This window comes from Homalodisca vitripennis, chromosome 5 (assembly GCF_021130785.1).
Source record: "Homalodisca vitripennis isolate AUS2020 chromosome 5, UT_GWSS_2.1, whole genome shotgun sequence".
In the NCBI taxonomy this organism is placed as follows: domain Eukaryota; kingdom Metazoa; phylum Arthropoda; class Insecta; order Hemiptera; family Cicadellidae; genus Homalodisca; species Homalodisca vitripennis.
In genome coordinates this window covers 21,561,449-21,584,079 of record NC_060211.1, presented here as the reverse complement: position 1 = coordinate 21,584,079, position 22,631 = coordinate 21,561,449, and the positions used below count along the sequence as shown (strand labels likewise).

Sequence of the window (22,631 nt, the reverse complement as noted above, 5' to 3'; positions counted from 1 at the left end):
CCTGAAAAACTCTAATGATTAGAACTTCAACTATTGCAGACTTCAGTTATTGAGGTAAACGTGGTATTTTTGATTGAGTTAGGACGACGATTTTTGTTATCATTAAACTGTACTCGACTACCTATACAATTACCGAGAAAAAAAAATCACTTTCGGTCGGTAAATACCGAAGAAAAACTCTCTACAGATTCAGGTTTTGACGATTTTGGATTTCACTGGTTGAGTGGTTGAGGTAAAGTGGTACTTATAATTATGTTAGGACATTAATTTTTGGTATGAATTCAACGCCAACTAATAAATATATAATTATCGAGAAAAAAAATCACTTCCCATCGGAATATACTAAGGAAAATGAAATAATACCTCAGTCAGTGAAATCCAAAGTAGTCGGAACTTCTTATCAGTAGAGTATTTTCCTGTGTATTATCCGACCGGAAGTGATTTTATTGTTTTGTTTCTCGATAATTATATATGTACTAGTCGACGTTGAATTATTACCTAAAATAAACGTCCTCATAATAATTATAAGTACCACTTTTACCTCAACCACTCAACCAGTGAATTCCCAAATCGTCAAAACTTGAATCTGTAGAGAGCTTTTCTTCGGTATTTACCGACCGGAAGTGAATTTTTTCTCGATAATTATGTAGATACAGTGTAAAGTTTAATGATAACAAAAATCGTCGTCCTAACTCAGTCGAAAACACCACATTTACCTCAATCACTGAAGTCCAAATTAGTTGAAGTTCTAACCAGTAAAGTTTTTCAAGTGTATTTTCCGACCGAAAGTGGTTTTTATATTTATTTCGATAATTATATACACGTCTAAAGTTTAATGACACCTAAAATCAACGTCGTAACTTAATTCTAAGCAGTCATTTTACGTCCTCAAGACGAATTTGAACGAAGTGGTCGCTAACTTAAACTGTTCGCCGTGTTACGGTTCAGGTTACTTTGCGACGTCACGTGACCGCGCCCTATAGAAATACCGTGATTACACTACACTATCCGAAAGGCCGAGCCCAAAAGTATCGTTTGATACTTTATGATTTAAACGAAAGGACAATTATATTTTTAACAACGGTCACTTTAATCAATTAAATCAATCAATTTAATGTTTGTAGACGAGTAATGACAACTCTCCTTTTTTTCTCCTGCTCCATGCTTTATTTTTTAATATGTCTTAAAATTTCGGGGGGGGTCCGGACCCCCTGGACCCCCCCCCTTCGCTACGCCACTGCTGTTGGAATAACATTCTTATCTTCAACCATTTATTTTTAGGTCCGACTACAAAATTGCTGCAAACTCATAGATATGGAATGCTTATGAATTGTGTAGGAGACATAAAAATATGTTACAATATATTTGTGTCGTAAGAGAAATTACTAAAATTGTAGAAATACCGACGTAACTAAAATTATGACTATGGTACAAGAAAAATCAATTCGCACCACCTCATAAGAGGTATTTCACATAAGTGAATAATCTTAGAGACAATTACACACTAGTACTCTTGGAGATCACAAAGTAAATAATACACGTGCAAAGTTTACAAAGATCAAACAATCAAACCTGACAATGGCCGCCTGCCTGCAGTCTCCTGCTCTCCAGAGGATCTCTGTTAGAGCCTGTACTAAAGCTCGCCGCACTTCTTGTCTCGTGGGACGAAAGGGATTCAACTCACTCGTCGCTAGATTTGGGTGAAAGAGTAAAGATTTCAAGACGAACCCTTGGACTGACGCTAAGACACCACAGGCTCCTCCCTGTGACATATATACGTTTTACAAATAAAAGGACTTGACATTGTTTATTTCACAGCCGGCTTAATCAGTTTTTAATAGAGCTTATATATTTTTATGAATTGTTTCAGTTTAACCCATGAAGCGAAACATGAAAAATTTCTTTTTACTATGTACAATTTTGATAAAAAATAAAGTAGTCAATTCTCTTAGGGCAACACCAGCAAAATTTACTAATCATTCAAACATATTTAATGGAGTCAAGTATAAATAATAAGTGGAAATGGACAGTAATGGACGAGAAGAAGCCATCTCCAAACCTTATAAGGTATTGAAATATGTGTTTCGACAAATTTGTAAATATCCCAAGTGTTAAAAACATTTAGCTTATTTTAGCCATATCGTTTCAAAAATTTTTATTGAATTAACAATGTATAAAAATAATTGTATACTTTTTAATATCCAAACATTTAGCTTTAATGTAAGCTAAATGTGTGGCCATTAAAACATTTTTAATCAATGAGATTGGCTAATGACCTTGCAATTATTACATGAATTATGTGTGTAAACTTTTATTTTTGTTGTATAATTGAACACTGACATTTTTTAAGGTCATCGTGTTTAAACCCCGTAAGAAATAAAAACCTCAATATGAATCAAAACTGTTGTAAATGATCCGACAATTTCAAACATAATACTACTTTTTCTCTATTTAATGGTAGAAATACAAATGTATCCCTTGCTACAAAACTCTTCTTTGGTCTAATTTGACATAAAGCGTCACACAAATAATTACTATTGTAAATAAATATATGTAATAAATACTCATTAAGTGTTACACATACATAACTTACATACTCATTAGAATACGAGTATTAATAATACGCCATGCAATGAATTTTGTTTTTATTTACTATTCTGAATATATAAATTTGGTGAAGTTTAAGGCTTTCTTGTATATACAAATGTTTTTTCTTGTAAGAAGGTATGATACTTTATTCTTTAGTATCATGCTGGGTAGTTGATTACACATAAAAAAGAAAATAAATATGAATGAATATGACTTGGTACCTTATTTATTTAGATCTAGAAAACTGAATTGCTTCCGTGTAATTTATATACTGACCTTATTTTGGGAAAATCCATAGCGCAGTTTCGGATTCGAACTCCACACAAAACTCTGACCCATCCACTGAAGATTAAACGATCTGATGGCCGATCCCAAAATCAACTTCTTCAACGCAACTGCACTTGATAATCTTAAAGGAATAAATTCAACCTCCTCAAGGCCCTGACTTCCATCATCACAGTCTTCTAATCCCTCGTCTTTATCAATTGGGTTTGTTTTTATTCTCTGCTTTAATGACAACAATAGCTTTTCCTGGTCCTCAGTAAGAGAGCTTTTGCTTTCTTTGTCTTTATTAGATCTACTAGTGACACTATCTAAATTATTAATCATCACTGTTTTACTACTCTGTGAATTTGTACTTGATTGGTCGAAATTTTTGCCTAATATTTCACTAGTTGCAGTAATAAAATTATCACAAATTCCATTGCTATCGAGATCTAACAATTCATTACTATCACTAGACTCTTCTATTTCATGGCTACTTGTATCAAAAGATCTGCTTGTTTCTAAATTTTCTACTAAGGTACTATTACATTCTTCATTTCTGGTTGGGCTGCTACTTAAGAAGTTTGGCAAATTGTCAGGATTGGTGCCACCCTCTGCTTCTGGTGTCTTTGCCACTTCACTTTGGTTATGGGGCAAACTAATGGAGTTGGACTTCGTTTTAAGGGGCGAATCAGAAATTGGTTCTGAAAGGGTCGAATGAGAAGCACTTGAAGGCAGTGATGAGGCTTGTTCCATTGCACTTGTACTCCTCGACCGTTTCAAGTTTTGGAACGTATTTTCTTTATCTGGTCCCAGTCTAGTTCTATTATCGTACGCTGTATGAGATCTAAATGCTTTTATAGAGTCCAAAAGTACATTCTCCTTGTCCTTGAGGGCATTTTTTGATAATATAGGAGGATATTTTTTCGGGTGAGTCCGGTTGTATTCCATAGCCACTTGTAAGGTTTCATTGTACTCTTCTCTTGGGTCTTTGTAGTCACCATTTTCGTCTCTGTCTGCATTTCTGAATCTGCCTGGAACAGAAATTGTAATTTTAGGGTCTCTAATGGCTTAAGAACTTTATTAGCAGGTCAAATATGTGTGGTCGCACTACGGTGTCGGTTTTATTCACTCAGGACATTGTTGAAGTATATTAGACTGAAGATAGAACGTTTTATACTGTACACAAAATTCCGATGTAAAGGTCAGAACACTAATCGACAAGAAAGAAAACGTAGCTCCATATGGCTAGTAAACAGTTTATTCATGACATTTCAACTCTACTTGGCTATTAACATTTAAGAAGTGATGCAAAAATATTAGTCCCAAATGTGTCCATTAAATAATATTTCTACTACCTTATAAATTATTTCTGAAAAGACTGAAGAAATAATATGAAATCCATGTATACCACTAAGGCAATATTCTTAAATATATCATTAAATAGTTTAATCCGATTATAATATTTGTATTGTTTAACCCTCTTCCAAAATATTTTTGTATGTATTGGAAGGGATTACAGCCATATGGTACTTTTTATTACCAAAAAGACCTGTGTCTTTGTATTTATTTTTGATAAACAAACATTTATTGTGGAATATTTTACTTTTCAGATGTTATTTATGTAACTAGACTTGGCCGAGCGTTAACACCTATGACCTGAGGAGACTGGTAAAAGTTGATTCTTTCAGCACGATAACTCGAGAAAGAATTTACGTATGGTATTATATGTTTGCATGAAGCCTAATTTCTATAAAGGCAGCATTAAGAATGGTGGTGGAACATGTCATCCCATGGGATTTGGCTGATCGGTAATAAACCTTTTTTACATTTGCCTCATGGGTACTCAAGATGACAACAAGAAAATCGCGGAGTAAATAATTTGTTAAACAAACTAAGGAGAATCTTATGACATCTTAACATGTGACATGTGTAGGTTCCATGTCCGCTAGATAACTCAAGAAACATTTCATCTTTAAATTTAGCACAACACTTCATTTCTACATGGACAAGAATGAGTTTTATGATGGTGCATTTCCAACCATGGGATTTTAATGACCGTCATTGAATCATATCACTTATGATGCTGACAAAATTCCTATTTTTTCTACCGGGTGATATAAAAATATCTTTTTTGTATTGTCTTCATTTTCGCATTCTGGACATTTCGAAAATGAGATTTAGACTTTAAATTTTAACGTTAGCAAAACCTGTTACAATACACTGTCTTTATGTAGCGTATTCAAACTGTATTCGTACTGATAATTTTGATTTTAATATAATGCATATTATGTATTAATGCATGTACATAATACGCCGGTGCATAGATTTTAGGAAATGTTGCAACCTTTCTCTCTTCTCAAGAAAACTAACATTTTATCGTTATTTGACTGATTGTAAAAGCAATGATAATCAGCTTTGACAGGCAACCCTTTCTTCTTAGCATTGGAAGAGGTTTCTCTCATAAAAATTCTGCAAATTACGTGTTGACGTTGTCTCACTCCAAAATCAGTTTAAGGCCATAAGTTTATTCTGTAAAATATATCTTATTTTGTCAGTACATTACATACTGTAAGAAATCTGGTCAACTTAAAAGGAACCTAATCTATTCACTTATTTTTATTTCACAAAGTTTACTACTAGAAGATCAAGTCCATGTAAACTTTGAAGTATTTATTGTAAGCATTTTAATACTACATTAAATATGTTTACTGTTATAATTAGTCACACATTCAATATACACTAAGTGAATAATACGTTTGCTATGTAAGAGGCATTTTAAGAGCGCTCTAAGTACTTTTAAAGAATCTTCAACTTTCAGCACGTTGCGAAGAGCAATGTATTGCCTCGGGCTGGATAGAATTACATTTCCTTATACAACTTCAAACCATGAATAAAATACTTACAATTGTTTCAAAACAGTTTAATTTTAGTCATATCCCAAAAAATTAAGATATCATATGATAGTGATGAATTTTTACAAAGAACAAAGTGAAAGAATTCTGTAAAACTTCAAACATGTTTCACAAAAATGTCGTGGTTGTATCTTAAACACAATTTCCAAGAATTTTATTTGGCTGTGGATTACTTGGATTTTTATAAACATTGGTTGAGATATCTTAGTTTCCCAACGGCATAGTCCCAAAGAATCATGTGGGGTGTACATAAACATATTACATGTACAAACAACTGTAACGGTATCATGAAATAATAATGATGACACTGATTTTTGCAGAGAAATGCCTACCCTATTTCTTTTCCAACCACTATCTTATGTCTATGTGAACCACTGCATCGAAGAAAATTGCATTTATATCACTGTAGATAAGGTATAGAGTTGACACGTATCATAAAATACAGTAGTTGCCAACTTAACTGCAGTAAAAGCCGAACTGCAGTATTAGCATATTCGGGATTTCGGATGAAGAGCGAGGTTGTTTCCTCGGACGCACGCACTCCCACACTCACGAGCGCAGTGTTGGAGCCAGCCCGTCACCAGCACGTGCTGTTTTCTGTGCAATATTCTGTGACAATTTCAGTGTATTATATTTTTTTTGCATAATTTTACTTGTTATGATGTTTATCTCGTATATATTATATTAATCATTTTTAAAATAAAATTACAAATAGAAAAAGTCTGGATTTGATTGAAGAATGCTCTAGGTGACTAACAGCCGGTCATCTCCCCTGCAGGTTGTGTGTGTGTGTGTGTGTGTGTGTGTGTGTGTGAGTGTGTGTGTGTGTGTGTGTGTGTGTGTGTGTGTGTGTGTGTGTGTGTGTGTGTGTGTGTGTGTGTGTGTGTGTGTGTGTGTGTGTGTGTGTGTGTGTGTGTGTGTGTGTGTGTGTGTGTGTGTGTGTGTGTGTGTGTGTGTGTGTGTGTGTGTGTGTGTGTGTGAACTACCGGGGTCCAACCGCAATTCCTAATTACTAACACCATAATGCGTAACCATTTTATTACCTATACCATTTTTACATTTAAAGGATATTGAAGATCTCTGTAAATTTATTTTTATATAACGAGAGTAGTGTGATCGAAAAACAAGAAAGTGCTAACAGATGAAAGGTCATAAGGGAAGTCACGGAGATGTCCCAAAAATTAACCGTAAACTACTCGGCATATATTACGTTTCCAAGGTGAGAAATGCAATTTTGAGCTTTACATCAAATATTTATTTTGCAATGTGTTCTCCAAGGAAAAAAAATCCAATTTCTATGCTCTATTTTGTTTATCAGAGTAGGCTTATTTGTCAAGACGTTTGTGTTCGACACAGATTCAAAGCCTTTGGTAAGGTCACAGAACATTGAGACTACATCCTCATTAAAATGTCAAATGATTGCAGGCCACTATAATTAGAAAGTTATATGAATCAAATCATGTTTATAAAAGCCAAATTAGTTTAGGTGATATTTGTTATGACCAGAATTTTAGTATAAGTTATAAAGAAAATATTTTCTTATAGTAATGGAAATGAAGAAATTAAGCGTGATTATTGGTTCGTATGCCTGGCAGACCACCCACCACTTATGACTTTGTACACACATATATATTGTGACTTTCCTTCAAGTAGCCTAATTCCAAAACCTTTTTCGGACAACAGATAGTTGCACACAATAAATTTTCCTTAGACGCACAGCATATGCATTTTGACTATTTCACGATGGGCCTTTGAATTGAATTGAATCTTTATTCTCATTGTTGAACATTCGGTTTTTTGTACAAGTTAATACATATAATTTAATAATAAGTTAACATAGTAATAAACTTAAAACTATTAAATAAAATACCTAAAACGTAAAATAACACAATAATGTGCGAGTATATGGTATAACACAACAGAAAAAGCAACAACAAATAATAATATTAACTAATAAGCAACCTAAGAATGCGATTGGACCTGCTGCATCACATCAGGATCTATCCGATGTCCTCTTGTATACTATATAAAGCTCTACCGGCAAAGTGGCTCTTTAAATGAACTACAAATGATCTTAAAATATTTTTATTTTTAATATACAGAGGAAGAGAATTAAATAATGTTGGACCAAAGTTAAAAATTCTATAATTTTTGAACAGGAACAGTCTGAATTTATTGAATACAAGGTTTTGCTTGTGTCTTGTATTGTAAAAGTGATCCAAAATATCAAAATTACTTCTGTTTTGAAAAATGTATAACATGGATTGGTAAATTAAAAGGCCTGCCAATGTTAGAGTACCACGTGATCTGAAGAACTGCCTATAATTTTTCCGTTGGTCCAATCCTAAAACTATTCTCAGAGCTCTCTTTTGGAGACAGGAGACTCTATTGAACAAATTGGCATTACAAAAACCCAAAAACATTATGCCGTATCTACTTTTGGACTCGAATAAGCCACTGTAATCCCATCTTGATAATTTCCTGGAAGGCAAATAAAGACTAGAAAATGAAGTTTGTGAGGGTTTATAGAGAGTTCTTGTAAATAAACCATTAGACTAGTCACAAATTAATTCACACTGGAACAAATAATAACGCAATATTTCTTTCTCCAGGTTTCCGTTCAGCGGATCGATTGTTTAGCATATTCCTAAGTTCTGAGGAAAAGAATTGTAGCATATTATTTCCTACAGTCATAATATTGTTTAGATAAACAATTTTGCGAAATATAAAGTTTAGAGCTCCCTTATTTGAATGGTAAAAATATCTACGAGTTATGACGTATGTTTAAATCTAAACACCATATTCTCCTGAGCAATTAATTTCCAAATGCATGTTATAATACCCCGCAACACTTATAGCGTTCAATAAAAATGTGAAACCAGTATAGCAACGTTAATCACGCTAACAGCTATTAAAAAAACGGTAAAGTATAAAATCGTATACATTTATTATAGCTAATTGTTTTACATTAATTAAAACATCAGCTGATAAAATGAGTTATCTTCACTGTTAACTCTTTTTTGAAATTAATACCTGATTATGCGAGTTCATACGGTCTGCTTCTATCCTCATTCTTGAATATGAAGAGGTTCATTATGATTAATACGATTTATGAAGAAAAACTCTAAATGATAGACTCACGTTTCAAACAAAGATTAATTGACATTCTTACAATTCATCTGTTTGACTGGTGTTGTCAAATTGAACAAAATATTATAGAATATTGAATATTATGAATATAGAATTTTGTCGAGAAAACACAATGCAAGCACTATTTTACTTAATGAGTTAATAAGTTATTGTAACTTTTCTTGTGAAAGTGGGTAAAACTGAATTCTCCTAGGCAATCTTTCATAATAATATAAATTAACAATTTGATTTTTCTTTTATTACACGTTCAATAATATGTGTATTTAGAACACAATCATAGCACAAGCTATTCATCATACAAACTGAAATTTTAATAGTAATAAACATTTATTTATATCAAATATTTTACTACTACTCCTTTTGAAGTGTGAAATAAGTATTAAAAGTTAATTAAATCGTAGGTAAATAATATAATTTACTAAAATTATAAAACATTGTTTATAATTATTTTTATATAACATTAATTACTTATTTGTTAATTTGTAGATACATTTCAATTAATGGCAATAGTTAATTAATTAATAACGAAGACTTTAATTTTAATATTAATATTATATTAAGAGTGATTACATTTCGAAAAATATCAAATAATTTTTAAATATCAACAGTATTAAGTAATTTACGTAAGTTTAGGAATGTAAAAATATTTTTTTCATATAAAGCCACTAGAAAATTGAATTCCATATTTGTAAAATAGTAATATTTATTTACAAAATCTCAATTTTACTATTTATATTTTATAACTAATTAATTGTTTGAAGTTAATTACTGACGAAGGCGATGTAAAGAGGTAACAAGAATGTGTACAATTACTGTTTACTAATGTAGACATTTACGATAAGTCATGTTTATTTTTAAGAATTAATAAAGTGTTAGTAATAAAGGCCTCATTGACTGTTACTGTGGTGATAAGTATTCTTTCAATACACGTTCTAGGTGTTATCGATCATAATCTAGATCCAGTACAAGTAGAGAGCGAAGGTTGTTGGGGGCTGACCCGACATATTGATTCCCGCAATCTTCGCCTCGATAAGAATAGATTCGGTTAATTATTTATTTACTCAACAAGTAAGGCTACACGCTTTGCTGTCTTCCGTCAGGCTGTATAAAACTATGTCTCATGTGAGTAACAATATGTAACTACGCTAATAAGTGTTTTGAGGTGTGTCAGGTTATTCGCAAAATTTGCATGTATAGTACGCTTAAGTTGGTGCAACCTCAAGCGGTTAGGATAGTGCTTTAACCTGTTTAAACATTTTAAAAGCTTTTTGAAAAAAAAAAATAAATAAATAAAACAGGTTGGCTGCCACACAGTGTTTTTGACCCACACGGGTGGGTCACACGGTATTGGAAATATGTATAAACCTTTTAACACTTTTTTAAACTGTTATTTTCATACTATGTACATTTCGAAATCTGGGATTTCATCTTCAGGTACTAAGGTTAAGTTAATTATGAAAATAAATAATTAAAACCAAATTTTCATGTATTTTTTCACTACCTTGGTGGCTAAGTTTGTTGTATATAATTCTATGCGTGATCAATGTATATTGTTTAAAAGTCTATCGAATAATAAATTTTTTGTTAGAAAATCTTTGTCATTTAATAATATATTATGATTAATTTTGGCACTTTTGTAAATTTCAAAATGTTCTAAATTAGATAATAAGCGACTTTTTTGCTTGTGTGTAAAATTTTAAGATTGTTTTCGATGTTAGTGTATGTATGGCCGGTGTTATTTAAATGGTCTGCATATTTTGAATTCGATGATGTTTTCAATGCTTTTATGTGTTCATTAAATCTAATTTTGAAGGAATCGGCCGGTTTGTCCAATATAGTGGGATTGACAATCGTTGCAATTAAATTTTTATACTCCACTATTGTTGAATATTGAATTTTGATTTTGGTTTGTTGAATTGCTTTTGTTTTTTATTAAAAGTCCGACGTTGTTCGAGGTTTTAAAAGCCAATTGATATCCTTGTTTATAAAATGATTTGTTAATTTTGTGACAACGTTTACCAAGGTAGTCTGATTGAATGTATTTGATATCTCTTTCTTCTTTCTTCTTATTTTCTTTCTTTGTGTAGTTCTTCGATAATACATCAATCATGCTCGGTTTTTATCCATTATTTTGGGCTATGTATTTAATAATGTTTTCTTTAATTTTAATTCTTTATAAAAATCTTCAGTTTTCATTGGAATTTTTTTATTGAACATTGAACAGGTTATGACTCCTGTTCCAATACCAATATAGTTTAAATGTTGAGTTTAGCTCCAGTTCCCTTCCTTTCATTGTATCGTCTGGTATTTAACGCTGTCTCAGTCTTGACTCCTGGAATCTGGAGTCATGTTCGTCTGAAGAGATACAAAGAAAATCAGTGACGAAGAAGCTAAACACGACCTTTACATCGTTTCGCTATCAGAGACACGTATAAGTAGATGCAGTGTGGGTCTCGTTGTCTCATCAGGTGCAAAATTGAATGCATTGTCTCTGATGTCTCTGACACGATCTCTAACTACGGTGGAGCAACCGAGTTTTTCCACACTTAACGCAGCCAGGGTAGAAAGGGTTTATTCAATTTGAGTGTTGAGTTTAGCTCCAATTCACCTTCATTATGTGGTACTGAACCGTATTCAAAAGGAGACCATGAGTAACATAAGTGGTACTCACATTTTCTCAATAAAGGGTTGAAATAAAAATGAATTCTGATAAGTTTTCTCTTGAACTCTGTTGATTTGACTATATCGATTTCACACTGTGTTTAAAATCCTATAAGCGAAAGCGATATGGCTTTCTAACCCATCCTGATATCTGTGCGGCTGCAATGCTCTTAACCCAACTGGAGAAGCTTCCCCTGCGAGACCCAAGGGTAGATCAAATTTGAAGTGGTCTAGTTGATCATCATTTATTTATTTATTTCCCAACGGATTACACCATTTTACAATAGATATATATCATGAACAATTTGATTCTTTGAAAACTCTTCTCATATTCATAGGCCCAATAGAATCTGTGGTTCTTCTGCAACAGTTTGTGAAGAGGGGCAAGCGCTGTATTGTAAATATTTGTTTGCTAATCGAACAGAAATGTGAAAGTATTATGTTCATGTTATTAGTTGAGTTACTAAACAGACCATTCAAGTTTACAGTTTCTTCATTTTTTATATAGTAAATCCCAAAACTATCTATTTATCATGATTTTTTGCAAGCATATTCCAAATCGATTATATATAATCAAAATTACCCTTCCTTTGCCTTAACAAAGCACCTTTTTGTTTCACTGGCATGCCTGGTAATATTTTAATAAGCTGTTATAATCATATGGTTAGCATCTGATTGTGTAAGGTGTGTTATAAATTAAGTGTTCGTTTGCTAGTGTTACTGAATGAGTCAGATTAAACTTCATGTTATAATATTATGGCAGGTATCAACAATAATGATTATATACGACATTAGTTAACAATGCTCTTCAAATATACAGGTGTGCAACAGGGAAATGTATGCAGTCTGCATTTCTGCCCAGAGAATGTTTTTTTTTACTCTATAAAGTGAGCAGCGAACGGCAAATTTACTTTTCCATAACCTTTGCAGTGAAGTAGGACTTTATTTTCAAAGAAATTCTATGTTTAATTTTATATTCCAATAATAATTTTGTATTGTTTTTGTATCAATTTTGTAATTAATAAGCTTTCTTATTTCTTTATTTTGCTAATAAAGTAAATTTTATGAGGAAAAACTTTTACTGCTGCTTATTATGGAAAAAATCTTAAATAATTTAGCAAAATTTAAAAAAAGCAAAGCTGAGTCATCAAGTGTATTAGAGTACACGACAGTTGACTCCTCCAGGAAACAGTAGACATAAAAGATAGGAACCTCAATCATGGACTATCCTCAAATCCCTAATTGAAATAATCCTCAAATTACGCGTATCCACACGTTGTCCTTCCCCAATAATATGTGACAGGAGGTGAAAGCAGCTTAAAGATGAAATTATAAATGAATGCCCGGAAAGAAAAAGGGCCTCAGTCCAATTCATGGATTAGTTTTATAACAATTATACAATTTCTATAAGACTGAGTTGCAGCCACAAGCCATAAGTACCACCAATGGTATTCAGGAAAATAAATATTACATTTGTCATAATAATTGATAAAACTTCAATTTATACGTCTATAAAACAAAAAAACTACAACATTGGTTTTTATTCTTTCAAAGATTCGTGGCGTCAGGGATCCAATCAAACATTTCAGGCCAAACTGTTAAGTTAAAGCCATTCAGATAACTCATTTTCTGCCAAAGACAGGAAGGTCCTTTGCCATAACATTAAATTTTTTATTATTCAACGAGGAGAAACTATGTGCGTACAACGAGAGATAGTGGGCTTGTAAAATATCACTTAATGGCATCTTGTAATCAGCCCTCCCCCCCCCAAAAAAAAAAAAAAAAAAATCTGTAGAAGATACGGATATGAGATGTTTACACTATCAATATGGATACTAACTAGAGAGAATAATATGTTTTTTATTTATTTTTCCTTAATAATATTTTATTTAGACCATTTCATTTACTTAAGTGAACAAAAATAACAAGAGGCCACTTCCTGCAATCATATATGCACTGTAAAAGTTCAAATATTTAACATTAGACATTTATATTTGGGTTTGGTTACAAACTTACCAGAATTCCCTACTATTTCTATTACATCTTAATAAGCATCTGTAAGCAAACCATGAAAAACAAACAACATTGTCCAGCAATTCTTGCCAACATTGTAAACGGCAGTAAATGATTCGGTATTTAAGGTTGGATGCCCTTTGTAAACTATTGCATAGTCAGAATAGCAATTAGGATATTTCGATAATTTAATAGTTTCTGCCTGGGGAGCTATAGCTTAATTTTCCACAGTAAACTCCCTAATACTACAATAGGAAAACGACGAATAGGAGTCTGATTTAGGAATGCACGACGGTGTTAGAGAAATAAAGGCTATAGTAATGATCATTCTTTTTAGCTTTATCAACGAATTCCTGCCGACATGGATATACAGATTCAAAATAATTTGTATTTAATTATTTCGTACAGTGAACGAGAATGTTAATATAACATTAAAACATAAAGTTAATTGGGTATACATTTCAAGAACATGGGAATATATTCTTTATTTAGAGGAAGATCAGGTGCGCCCCTCCAGATTTTCATAACGAAACCCACAAACTCTTGAGTCACGTTCCGGATTAAGTACATGGTAATTACTCTCGTTAACTGCTGTGTGTGTAATCAGTCTTATGGAGGAGAGAGGAAGAAGAATCAGGGCTACCAATCTCCATTATTAATGACAAAAAATTAGCAATAACGCGTATTATTACGGTTCCATCATATCTTTTTTTAAATCGTGTCCTTGTCTATCTTCTCGTAAGTGCGATAAATATAGATAGAAAGGTACTAGAAACTTGAAACTTGGCACATAGGTTCCTCTTGGGGCAAGGAAGAAATCAATTGCTTTATGGGTCAAAAGGTCAAAGGGCAGTAAATTTACAGTCAGTTTTGTTAGAAGTTAGATCAGGCAGTACATGCAACCACCACTGCCAGTCAGTCTCGTCACTTTTTGTGTTCATTTCATGGTTGTGACCTGAAAAATTCCACAGTTCATGAGCCTGAAAAATACAATAGTTTGATCTATCGATAATCGATTTCCACTAATCTGAGAAAAAGGTACAGCCAGTTTTGTTACAAGTTAGGTCAGTCAGTATATGCAAACACCACTGCCAGTCAGTCTCATCACTTTTGTGTTCATTTCATGGGTTAACCTGAAACATCAAAAAAGCATGAAAAAAGAACATTTTAACGTATCGGTCACCAATTTTTTACTGATGCGAGAAAAAAGTACAGTCAGTTTTGTCAGAAGATAGGTCAATCAGTACATGCAACCACCACTGCCAGTCATTCTCGTAATTATTTTTGTTCATTTCATAGGTGTGACCTAAAACATTCCACAGTTCATGAGCATGGCAATAGAACAGTTCGACCTATTGATCACCAATTTCCACTAATCGAAAAAAAAGGTACAGTCAGTTCTGTCTGACCCCTCGATACTCAGTCATGTGTATACGCTACACAGCATTTGTGACACAGTATTACATTACCTTTACTTAGTGCAAAATGTTACACTTCCGGTAACCAGTCATCACTTTGAAAGTGCAAAGTAATTTTTCCGTCACGACACCTCTCATACGGAACGTGAACAAATTTATAGCGTGATAATTGTGGTGTTTGTTCTCTATGAACGTCCGGCACCCTCGCATGACACTCGCGGCCACACCCAAGTAGTGCGGCAACACGGAAACTCGGAAATAAACACTCGCCCAACTAATAACAAAAGTAAACACGCGCGGGGTTGTAAATAACCCCGAGAACATTCCATTTACATATAAAACTTGGTCAGTACATCATTTTTTCAAATACTCTCCATTTTTCAAAACTTGTCCTGTCACGTAACGACTGAGAGAGATTTCGAAATAAATTGAGGAAAGAATTATAACTTTACCTTTCTCCAGGGGTAGTTTTGCAGAATACAACAATAACCATAATAGCTATAATAATACTATGGTTACAGGAAGTCTAAAGAAAAATAATTTTTTTCACAAACATTCTTCATTTTTCAAAACCGTTACAAAACGACTGAGAGATTTTGGAATAGATTTATTAAAATTTAAACCGTGTATATGAACGTTTGAGCATAATTGATAATCTACAAATTACACACAGATATACAATAAAATTTGAATAAAATAGAATATATGAGTTTTCATTACGCTAGCCACAGTAAGTTACACTTAGTTTTGCAATTAATTCATACTCATTTGGGATTTTATGCACATTTTTTTGTACTATCTGGAGGCCATTATTTTTTAACAGTTTATCCTACTGATGACGAAAAAAGCTACTATTTTAAGAACAGACTTCATTTGACTTACTGTGAAAATTACACGTCATTATGGTGGTGGGTTCTTGTTTTCTGCCTCCCAAAAGGAAGCAATGTCGGCAAGATATAGGCCACTGTGTTCCTATCTATTTTTTGGTATAGCGCGAAACGCTCTTAATAAGGACATTTTTATTTATTATTTATTTATTTTAAAATAAATATTTATTTAAAGTTCAAATAGTAGTACACAGACATGCCAAATAAAGGCATTTTAATTATATTTAAAACTTGTATACCACGTGTGCACTCTTTAGCTTCCTAAGATCCCTGATCCAGGCCTGGCCACAATGGTGACAATAGACTTATAATGATGAGATGGCATTGCTTAATCATCATTTAATACCAATAAGATTAACACAGTTTGGGTAAGTATGCTTCGGGAAAGCCGACAGTCGAGCGGTCTAAAATGTAGAACTTTAGATCTAACTTAGAAATAGCGCAAATTCAAATCCTGTAGTGACTGTAGCACTTTTTATCAGTACCATCGACGCTGTACTGTAACGACTCTCCCTCTTATTGTTTGATACAGGCCAGTAGCACATGAGCGGGTAGAAAACGCTTAAAAGGAGATCGGGCTCTGCTAAAAAATCCAAAAAATACTAAATTGTGTTCTCATAAAAATGAGGTAAAAAATTATAAGTAGTAGTTTTGCAGAATTTTCCTGGTGTCTACAGGAAGTCTAAAAGAGAAATATCAAATTTAAAATGTAAATTGTTGGTTTGAGGCTGATTAAAATTGATAAATTTCTATGTGTTTCAGTCAATAAACTTAAACGTTTATATTACACTGTTTATCGTTGCTATCATAGTTTTGACGTAATACTTAAATTCTTCATAAGCGGATTAAGAAAAATTGAAAGATCAGCAATAGGAAACATTAACAAAAAGTTTAAAAATTGATTTGTTATTAAAGATTTATTCAGTTCATTCTGTATGTATTATATACGTTATTAAATTAAATTAACGGACAACCAATTAAAACACAACTACAAGAATAAGTAAAAATATCATTGAAATGCGCCTTAAAATTAATGAAACTTTTTTGCCAGCTGTATACGCATAATTAATAAACTAACCGAAACCATTGGTTTAGTAAATATATTGTAAACTAAATAATTATCAGCGGGCCTCACGTTCGAGCACTCGCGATACACGAGCAATCCTTCAAGAGATACAATACTAAAACAGACAGCATATTCCAAATGCACATAATCGTACTTTTTTGAATGATATATTTATAATATCTTCTATTTATATACCTCAAAAGTGATACACGTACACGACACTAAATCATTGATACAATAAACTCAATAACCTATGTCACCTACCAGAAGTCATAATACACAATGTACGGACTTTCCCAACGCAAGGAATTATTCACAAGTCCAACTGTAACCTGTCATTGTATACCTACATGTCTGGCAACTCACTCAACTGAGTATTAAGAAGGCATTGAAGGCAAACCGTCGTACAAAGAATGTTAAAATGTTATATAAAGACAATTAATTGGTGCAGGATACAACCATCTAGTTCTACTTGCAGAAGAGAGTCATAGTACTACAATGCTGTTGACTTATCCCAATTATGGAATAAATCAATAAGGACATGGGTAAGGGTACCATACTGTCAATATGGTTTACAGACAACAATATACATTGCAGACAACTCACTAACCCACCTGTAGTAATCAGAAGGAATTGAAGACCGACCTGATCAAAATTATGCCACAGCATTTATGATGACAATTCACTTCGTGCATGTGTGAATCGTCTGTCAACTGCCAGATGTAAGTCACACTGCACAATGCAGCCAACTCTACTCCAAATTGATCAACAAGGGCAAATTGTATGGGCACCATTCTGTCGTATAACAATATACATTGAGACAACTCACTAACCCACCTGTAGTAATCATATTAGAGACCGACCTGATTACAATTTTTTATGATGACAATTCACTTCGTCATGATAGAATCGTCTGTCAACTGCCAGATGTAAGTCACACTGCACAATGCAGCCAACTCTACTCAAGAAAGGGATTGACAACAAGGGCAACTGTATGGGCACCATTCTGTCGATACAATATCATTGCAGATAACTCACTAACCCACCTGTAAGTAATCAGAAGGAATTGAAGACCGACCTGATTACAACTTATGCCACAGCATTTATGATGACAATTCACTTCGTGCATGATAGAATCGTCTGTCAACTGTCAGATGTAAGTCACACTGCACAATGCAGCCAACTCTACTCAAGAAAGGGATTGATCAACAAGGGCAACTGTATGGGCACCATTCTGTTGTATAACAATATACATTGCAGACAACTCACTAACCCACCTGTAGTAATCAGAAGGAATTGAAGACCGACCTGATTACAATTACCACAGCATTTATGATGACAATTCACTTCGTGCATGATAGAATCGTCTGTCAACTGCCAGATGTAAGTCACACTGCACAATGCAGCCAACTCTACTCAAGAAAGGGATTGATCAACAAGGGCAACTGGGTATGGGCACCATTCTGTCGTATAACAATATACATTGCAGACAACTCACTAACCCACCTGTAGTAATCAGAAGGAATTGAAGACCGACCTGATCAAAATTATGCCACAGCATTTATGATGACAATTCACTTCGTGCATGATAGAATCGTCTGTCAACTGCCAGATGTAAGTCACACTGCACAATGCAGCCAACTCTACTCAAGAAAGGGATTGATCAACAAGGGCAACTGTATGGGCACCATTCTGTTGTATAACAATATACATTGCAGACAACTCACTAACCCACCTGTAGTAATCAGAAGGAATTGAAGACCGACCTGATCAAAATTATGCCACAGCATTTATTATGACAATTCACTTCGTGCATGATAGACTCGTCTAAGTCAACTGCCAGATGTAAGTCACACTGCACAATGCTGCCAACTCTACTCAAGAAAGGGATTGATCAACAAGGGCAACTGTATGGGCACCGTTCTGTCGCATAACAATATACATTTCAGACAACTCAGTAACCCACCTGTAGTAATCAGAAGGAATTGAAGACCGACCTGATCACAATTATGCCACAGCATTTATGATGACAATTCACTTCGTGCATGATAGAATCGTCTAAGTCAACTGCCACATGTAAGTCAAACTGCACAATGCTGCCAACTCTACTCAAGAAAGGTATTGATCAGAAAGGCCAACTGTATCGGTATCGTTCTGTCGTAGTGTACCATTCTGAAGAATCCCTCGCCTGAGTATTTGGAAGGTATTAAAGATAAACTGTCGTATAAAGAATGTCACAATGTTTAGATGGACACTTCGCGCAGGATACAATGATCTAGGTCAACTGCCAGAATAAAGTCATACTACACAATGCTGCCAACTTACCCCAAGCAAGGTATTAATCAGCAAGGCCAACTGCAAGGAGAATGTATAATATAGCGGTGTACAATGATACTGACTCCCCCCCTCCGCGTGGGGTATGGTATTAATCTACAAGACCAACGAGCCATGTAATTGTAGACTCACCAGGCTCGAGTCCGAGACGATGTGCTCCTACTTGATTTGTGTGCGACCTCGAGATGCCGCCGCGTTCTTTGTGTCCGTCTGTGCAATTTTCTCTGAAACTTCTTGCAGCGATCTCTGATTTTTGGGTGCACTCGGCATATATTTTCCTTGTTCTGTGGTGTAAGTTTGGGGCAAGTATTGAACTTGATCTATGTGAGAAAGTAAATTCAAGAATTGTGAAAACTGAAATATTCTATTTTCGATTCTACATATTTATACTCAAGTATATTTCTTATAACATGATACTTCTAATAATAAGATTGATGTCCAATCTAAAAAAATTTTTAAATTAGAAACGTAAGTGGTTCGTCTCATTAATGTTATTTGATCTACAGGTTTGTTATCAAATATTAGTTATCCTGTACTTTGTTATTTATAGAAGTTTAAAGTTCAATTAAATTTCATTGTTATTTTCACAACATTTTACAAAAAAAGAATTGGAATATTTTTACAGCTTTAAGGAAAGTTGACGGTTAAATTATTTACACTATTTGCACTCACCATTTTACAAAAATTATGATTGTAAATATAATACTTTCTTTATTTGTTATAGAGTTCCCAATTTAGTTTTTTTTTTGGAAAGTGTATTCAGCTGATAAACATAAACCAAATATGTACTTTTAAAATAAAATTCTACAAAAAACAAAGCGTAGGTGTTTGAAACATTCAAACTTTTTCACTGTAATATCTAAGAACGTAGCCAGGAAAAGTTTTGGAGGGGGTCCAGACAACTGATATTCTCTCGTAGTGAACAGAAAGTATTTTGTTCCTTAAATCATTCTCGACACGTTACTTTGTTTAGAACGATCTTTCAGCAGTACATATCAGTAATACTGAGTTATTTAAATAATAGTATTCGTTTACTAAAAGAGTAATTGAAAAGTTTGAAAATTTTGGGGGTATCCAGACCCCTTGGACCCCTTACTGGCTACGCTCTTGATAATATAGTGTATAACGATTAGCTCTGTGTGAAGTTTTATAGTCTGGTGTCTAAAAAGGAAGCAACGTGTCTATTACTACTACTACTACTACTGCTAACGAGTCAAAAATAGTATACGAACATCACAAAGATAGTTTTATCAAAACTTTAATTAGCGGAAAGCTATAAATAATGAATTACTTTTCTTTCAAATGATATTGGTAATATTAACAAAGGGTAGAGTATAAAATTTTCTAGAATTTATGTTTAAAGCTAGGCTTAATTGTCTCCAAATATCTATATTAACAAATTTCATAGAAATTACTTTGCATGTATTATTACCCCTGTTGCACATTTCGTTTTCCATTCATATAGAGTTGCCTACAGAAGTAATTTGGATAATCTCCGGGCAATAATGTTTTTGAGACCTTTTTTTATTTATTTTTTTTTACGTAAGGGGAATGCATTTGCGCACGGAGTGTGGGACTCCCTTGCGGACCCCTGGCCGGAACCCTTTGGGATGACATCTTGCTTTTGAGACCTAAGGTCATTATTATTTGAATTAGGGAATCTATTAAGGTTTCTAAGGTTAACCCTACTGGACACAGAAAATAATTTTTTTGTGGATTTCTATCATGCTGGTAAAAAACAAACAAAACGAATTTCGGTAAAGTTTATGTAGTAGGTCTATTGACGTAATCCTAGAGCTTAGCAGATGAAGCTCCTTGATTGCTACTGCAAACTGGTGGTCGTTGATGTAGCAATCCACAATACCAAGAATAAAGATGAATAGAATTACATAAAACAGAAAAAACAACATTGTAACGTAAAAATGTTCAAATTGTCATATTGAAAATGCATTAACAAAAACAGAAAAATATTTGGATTTGCCAATTACCAATTAATACTTTGAGATACTGCCATACCCGATTAAATAATTCAAGAAGAATTAATTTAGGACGGATTTGGTAATCGAAATGGCAAAGTGAAATACGGTTTTGTTACCTTTGTTTTACACGGTATAGCTTTTTTGAAGGAACACCAACGCGAGTGACCTTACTGAGATCCACTGTTTCCCCAACGGGATTCTCGCCGTTTCTTATTTATTCAGGTGACACACACTTGGTACAGAAACAATATTTCGTTAAACAATGTTCGTAGACATTCTGAGTTAACAACAACACAGTTTCCTCCTAAAATGTTCTTGTATAAGTTGAATTATACAAGAAGATCCTGTCTGTCAGGATTGTTTAATACCTTGGTTGATTATATACTTGCTTACCCAGTGAGCTTGGTACTTAAAACGGGAGAAGTACTTACTACAAATGGAGGAACGACTTTTGAGAATCTGGTATGTTTAATGGAAGGCATCATGCTATTGAAAGACCTTACGGCAAGGTTATACTTTTTTTCTAACTCAGCTAGAACCGAAAAAAGATCTCTTGAACTTATGGTTAAAAATATTTTTACAAGCTTGATTGGTTAAGTGGTAACCCGTTGACAGTTTATGTTGCTGACTTACATCAATGTCACATTTCCTCTCATAATATTTTTATTTACCTACTAGCTGTTTCCCGCGGCTTCGCACGCTTTTCGTCAGCTTCGCCCGTATATGAATTATATTTCCAGCGCCGATGTAAAGTTTGTCTTGTTGCCAAGATCAAGAAAATCTGTCAAAACTGTACGTTTGTAGCCATTGTACACGTACATGTACTTTTGTTATAAAGTGGTCTAACACTCAAGCTTTAAGTTAAAAAAAAAACATTATTTAAAAGACAAATATACGTCAAAACTTAGCGCCTTCAAATATTGTTTGGCTATTTAATGTACGTAACTATCTCGTCATTGCAATTTATAATGTGCAGGCGATTTTAAAACTTATCTTTTGCAGCGCCGACTGTTGGCGAGTTACATTAATTTAATTTTAGAGAATTACGTTCTCTATACCATACGGCAAGGTTATACCTTAGTAAACTCAGATATATATATTTCAATAAACTTTGAATCGCAAAAAGTACTGCCGGGAGTCGAACCCGGATCTCTCACTTGCCGGGTGAATGTGCTACCATTACACCGCAGAGCGCTTACTTTTTCCGATTCAATTATTTTGTATTTGGCCGTATCTGTCACATATGCGTTTAAAAAAGCAAACTAACATATGATCGGAAGACCAAATATCTTTCAAACGACTTTTATTGATATTAAATTGTATAAATGGGAATAGTATTATTTAATTTCAATAAA

At 33.6% G+C, this 22,631-nt stretch overlaps 1 protein-coding gene across 1 annotated transcript in view; it reads right to left on the bottom strand.

Moving 5' to 3' along the window:
• The window catches only part of LOC124361832 (probable ubiquitin carboxyl-terminal hydrolase MINDY-4), a 47,651-nt gene that overhangs the window by 15,737 nt on the left and 9,283 nt on the right, over positions 1-22,631 (bottom strand). The window contains exons 2-3 of the mRNA XM_046815829.1: positions 2,866-3,887; positions 1,573-1,763 (exon numbers count right to left, since the gene is read on the bottom strand). Coding sequence (XP_046671785.1) covers positions 1,573-1,763; positions 2,866-3,887 — 1,213 coding nt within the window. The remainder of the gene's footprint in view (positions 1-1,572; positions 1,764-2,865; positions 3,888-22,631) is intronic.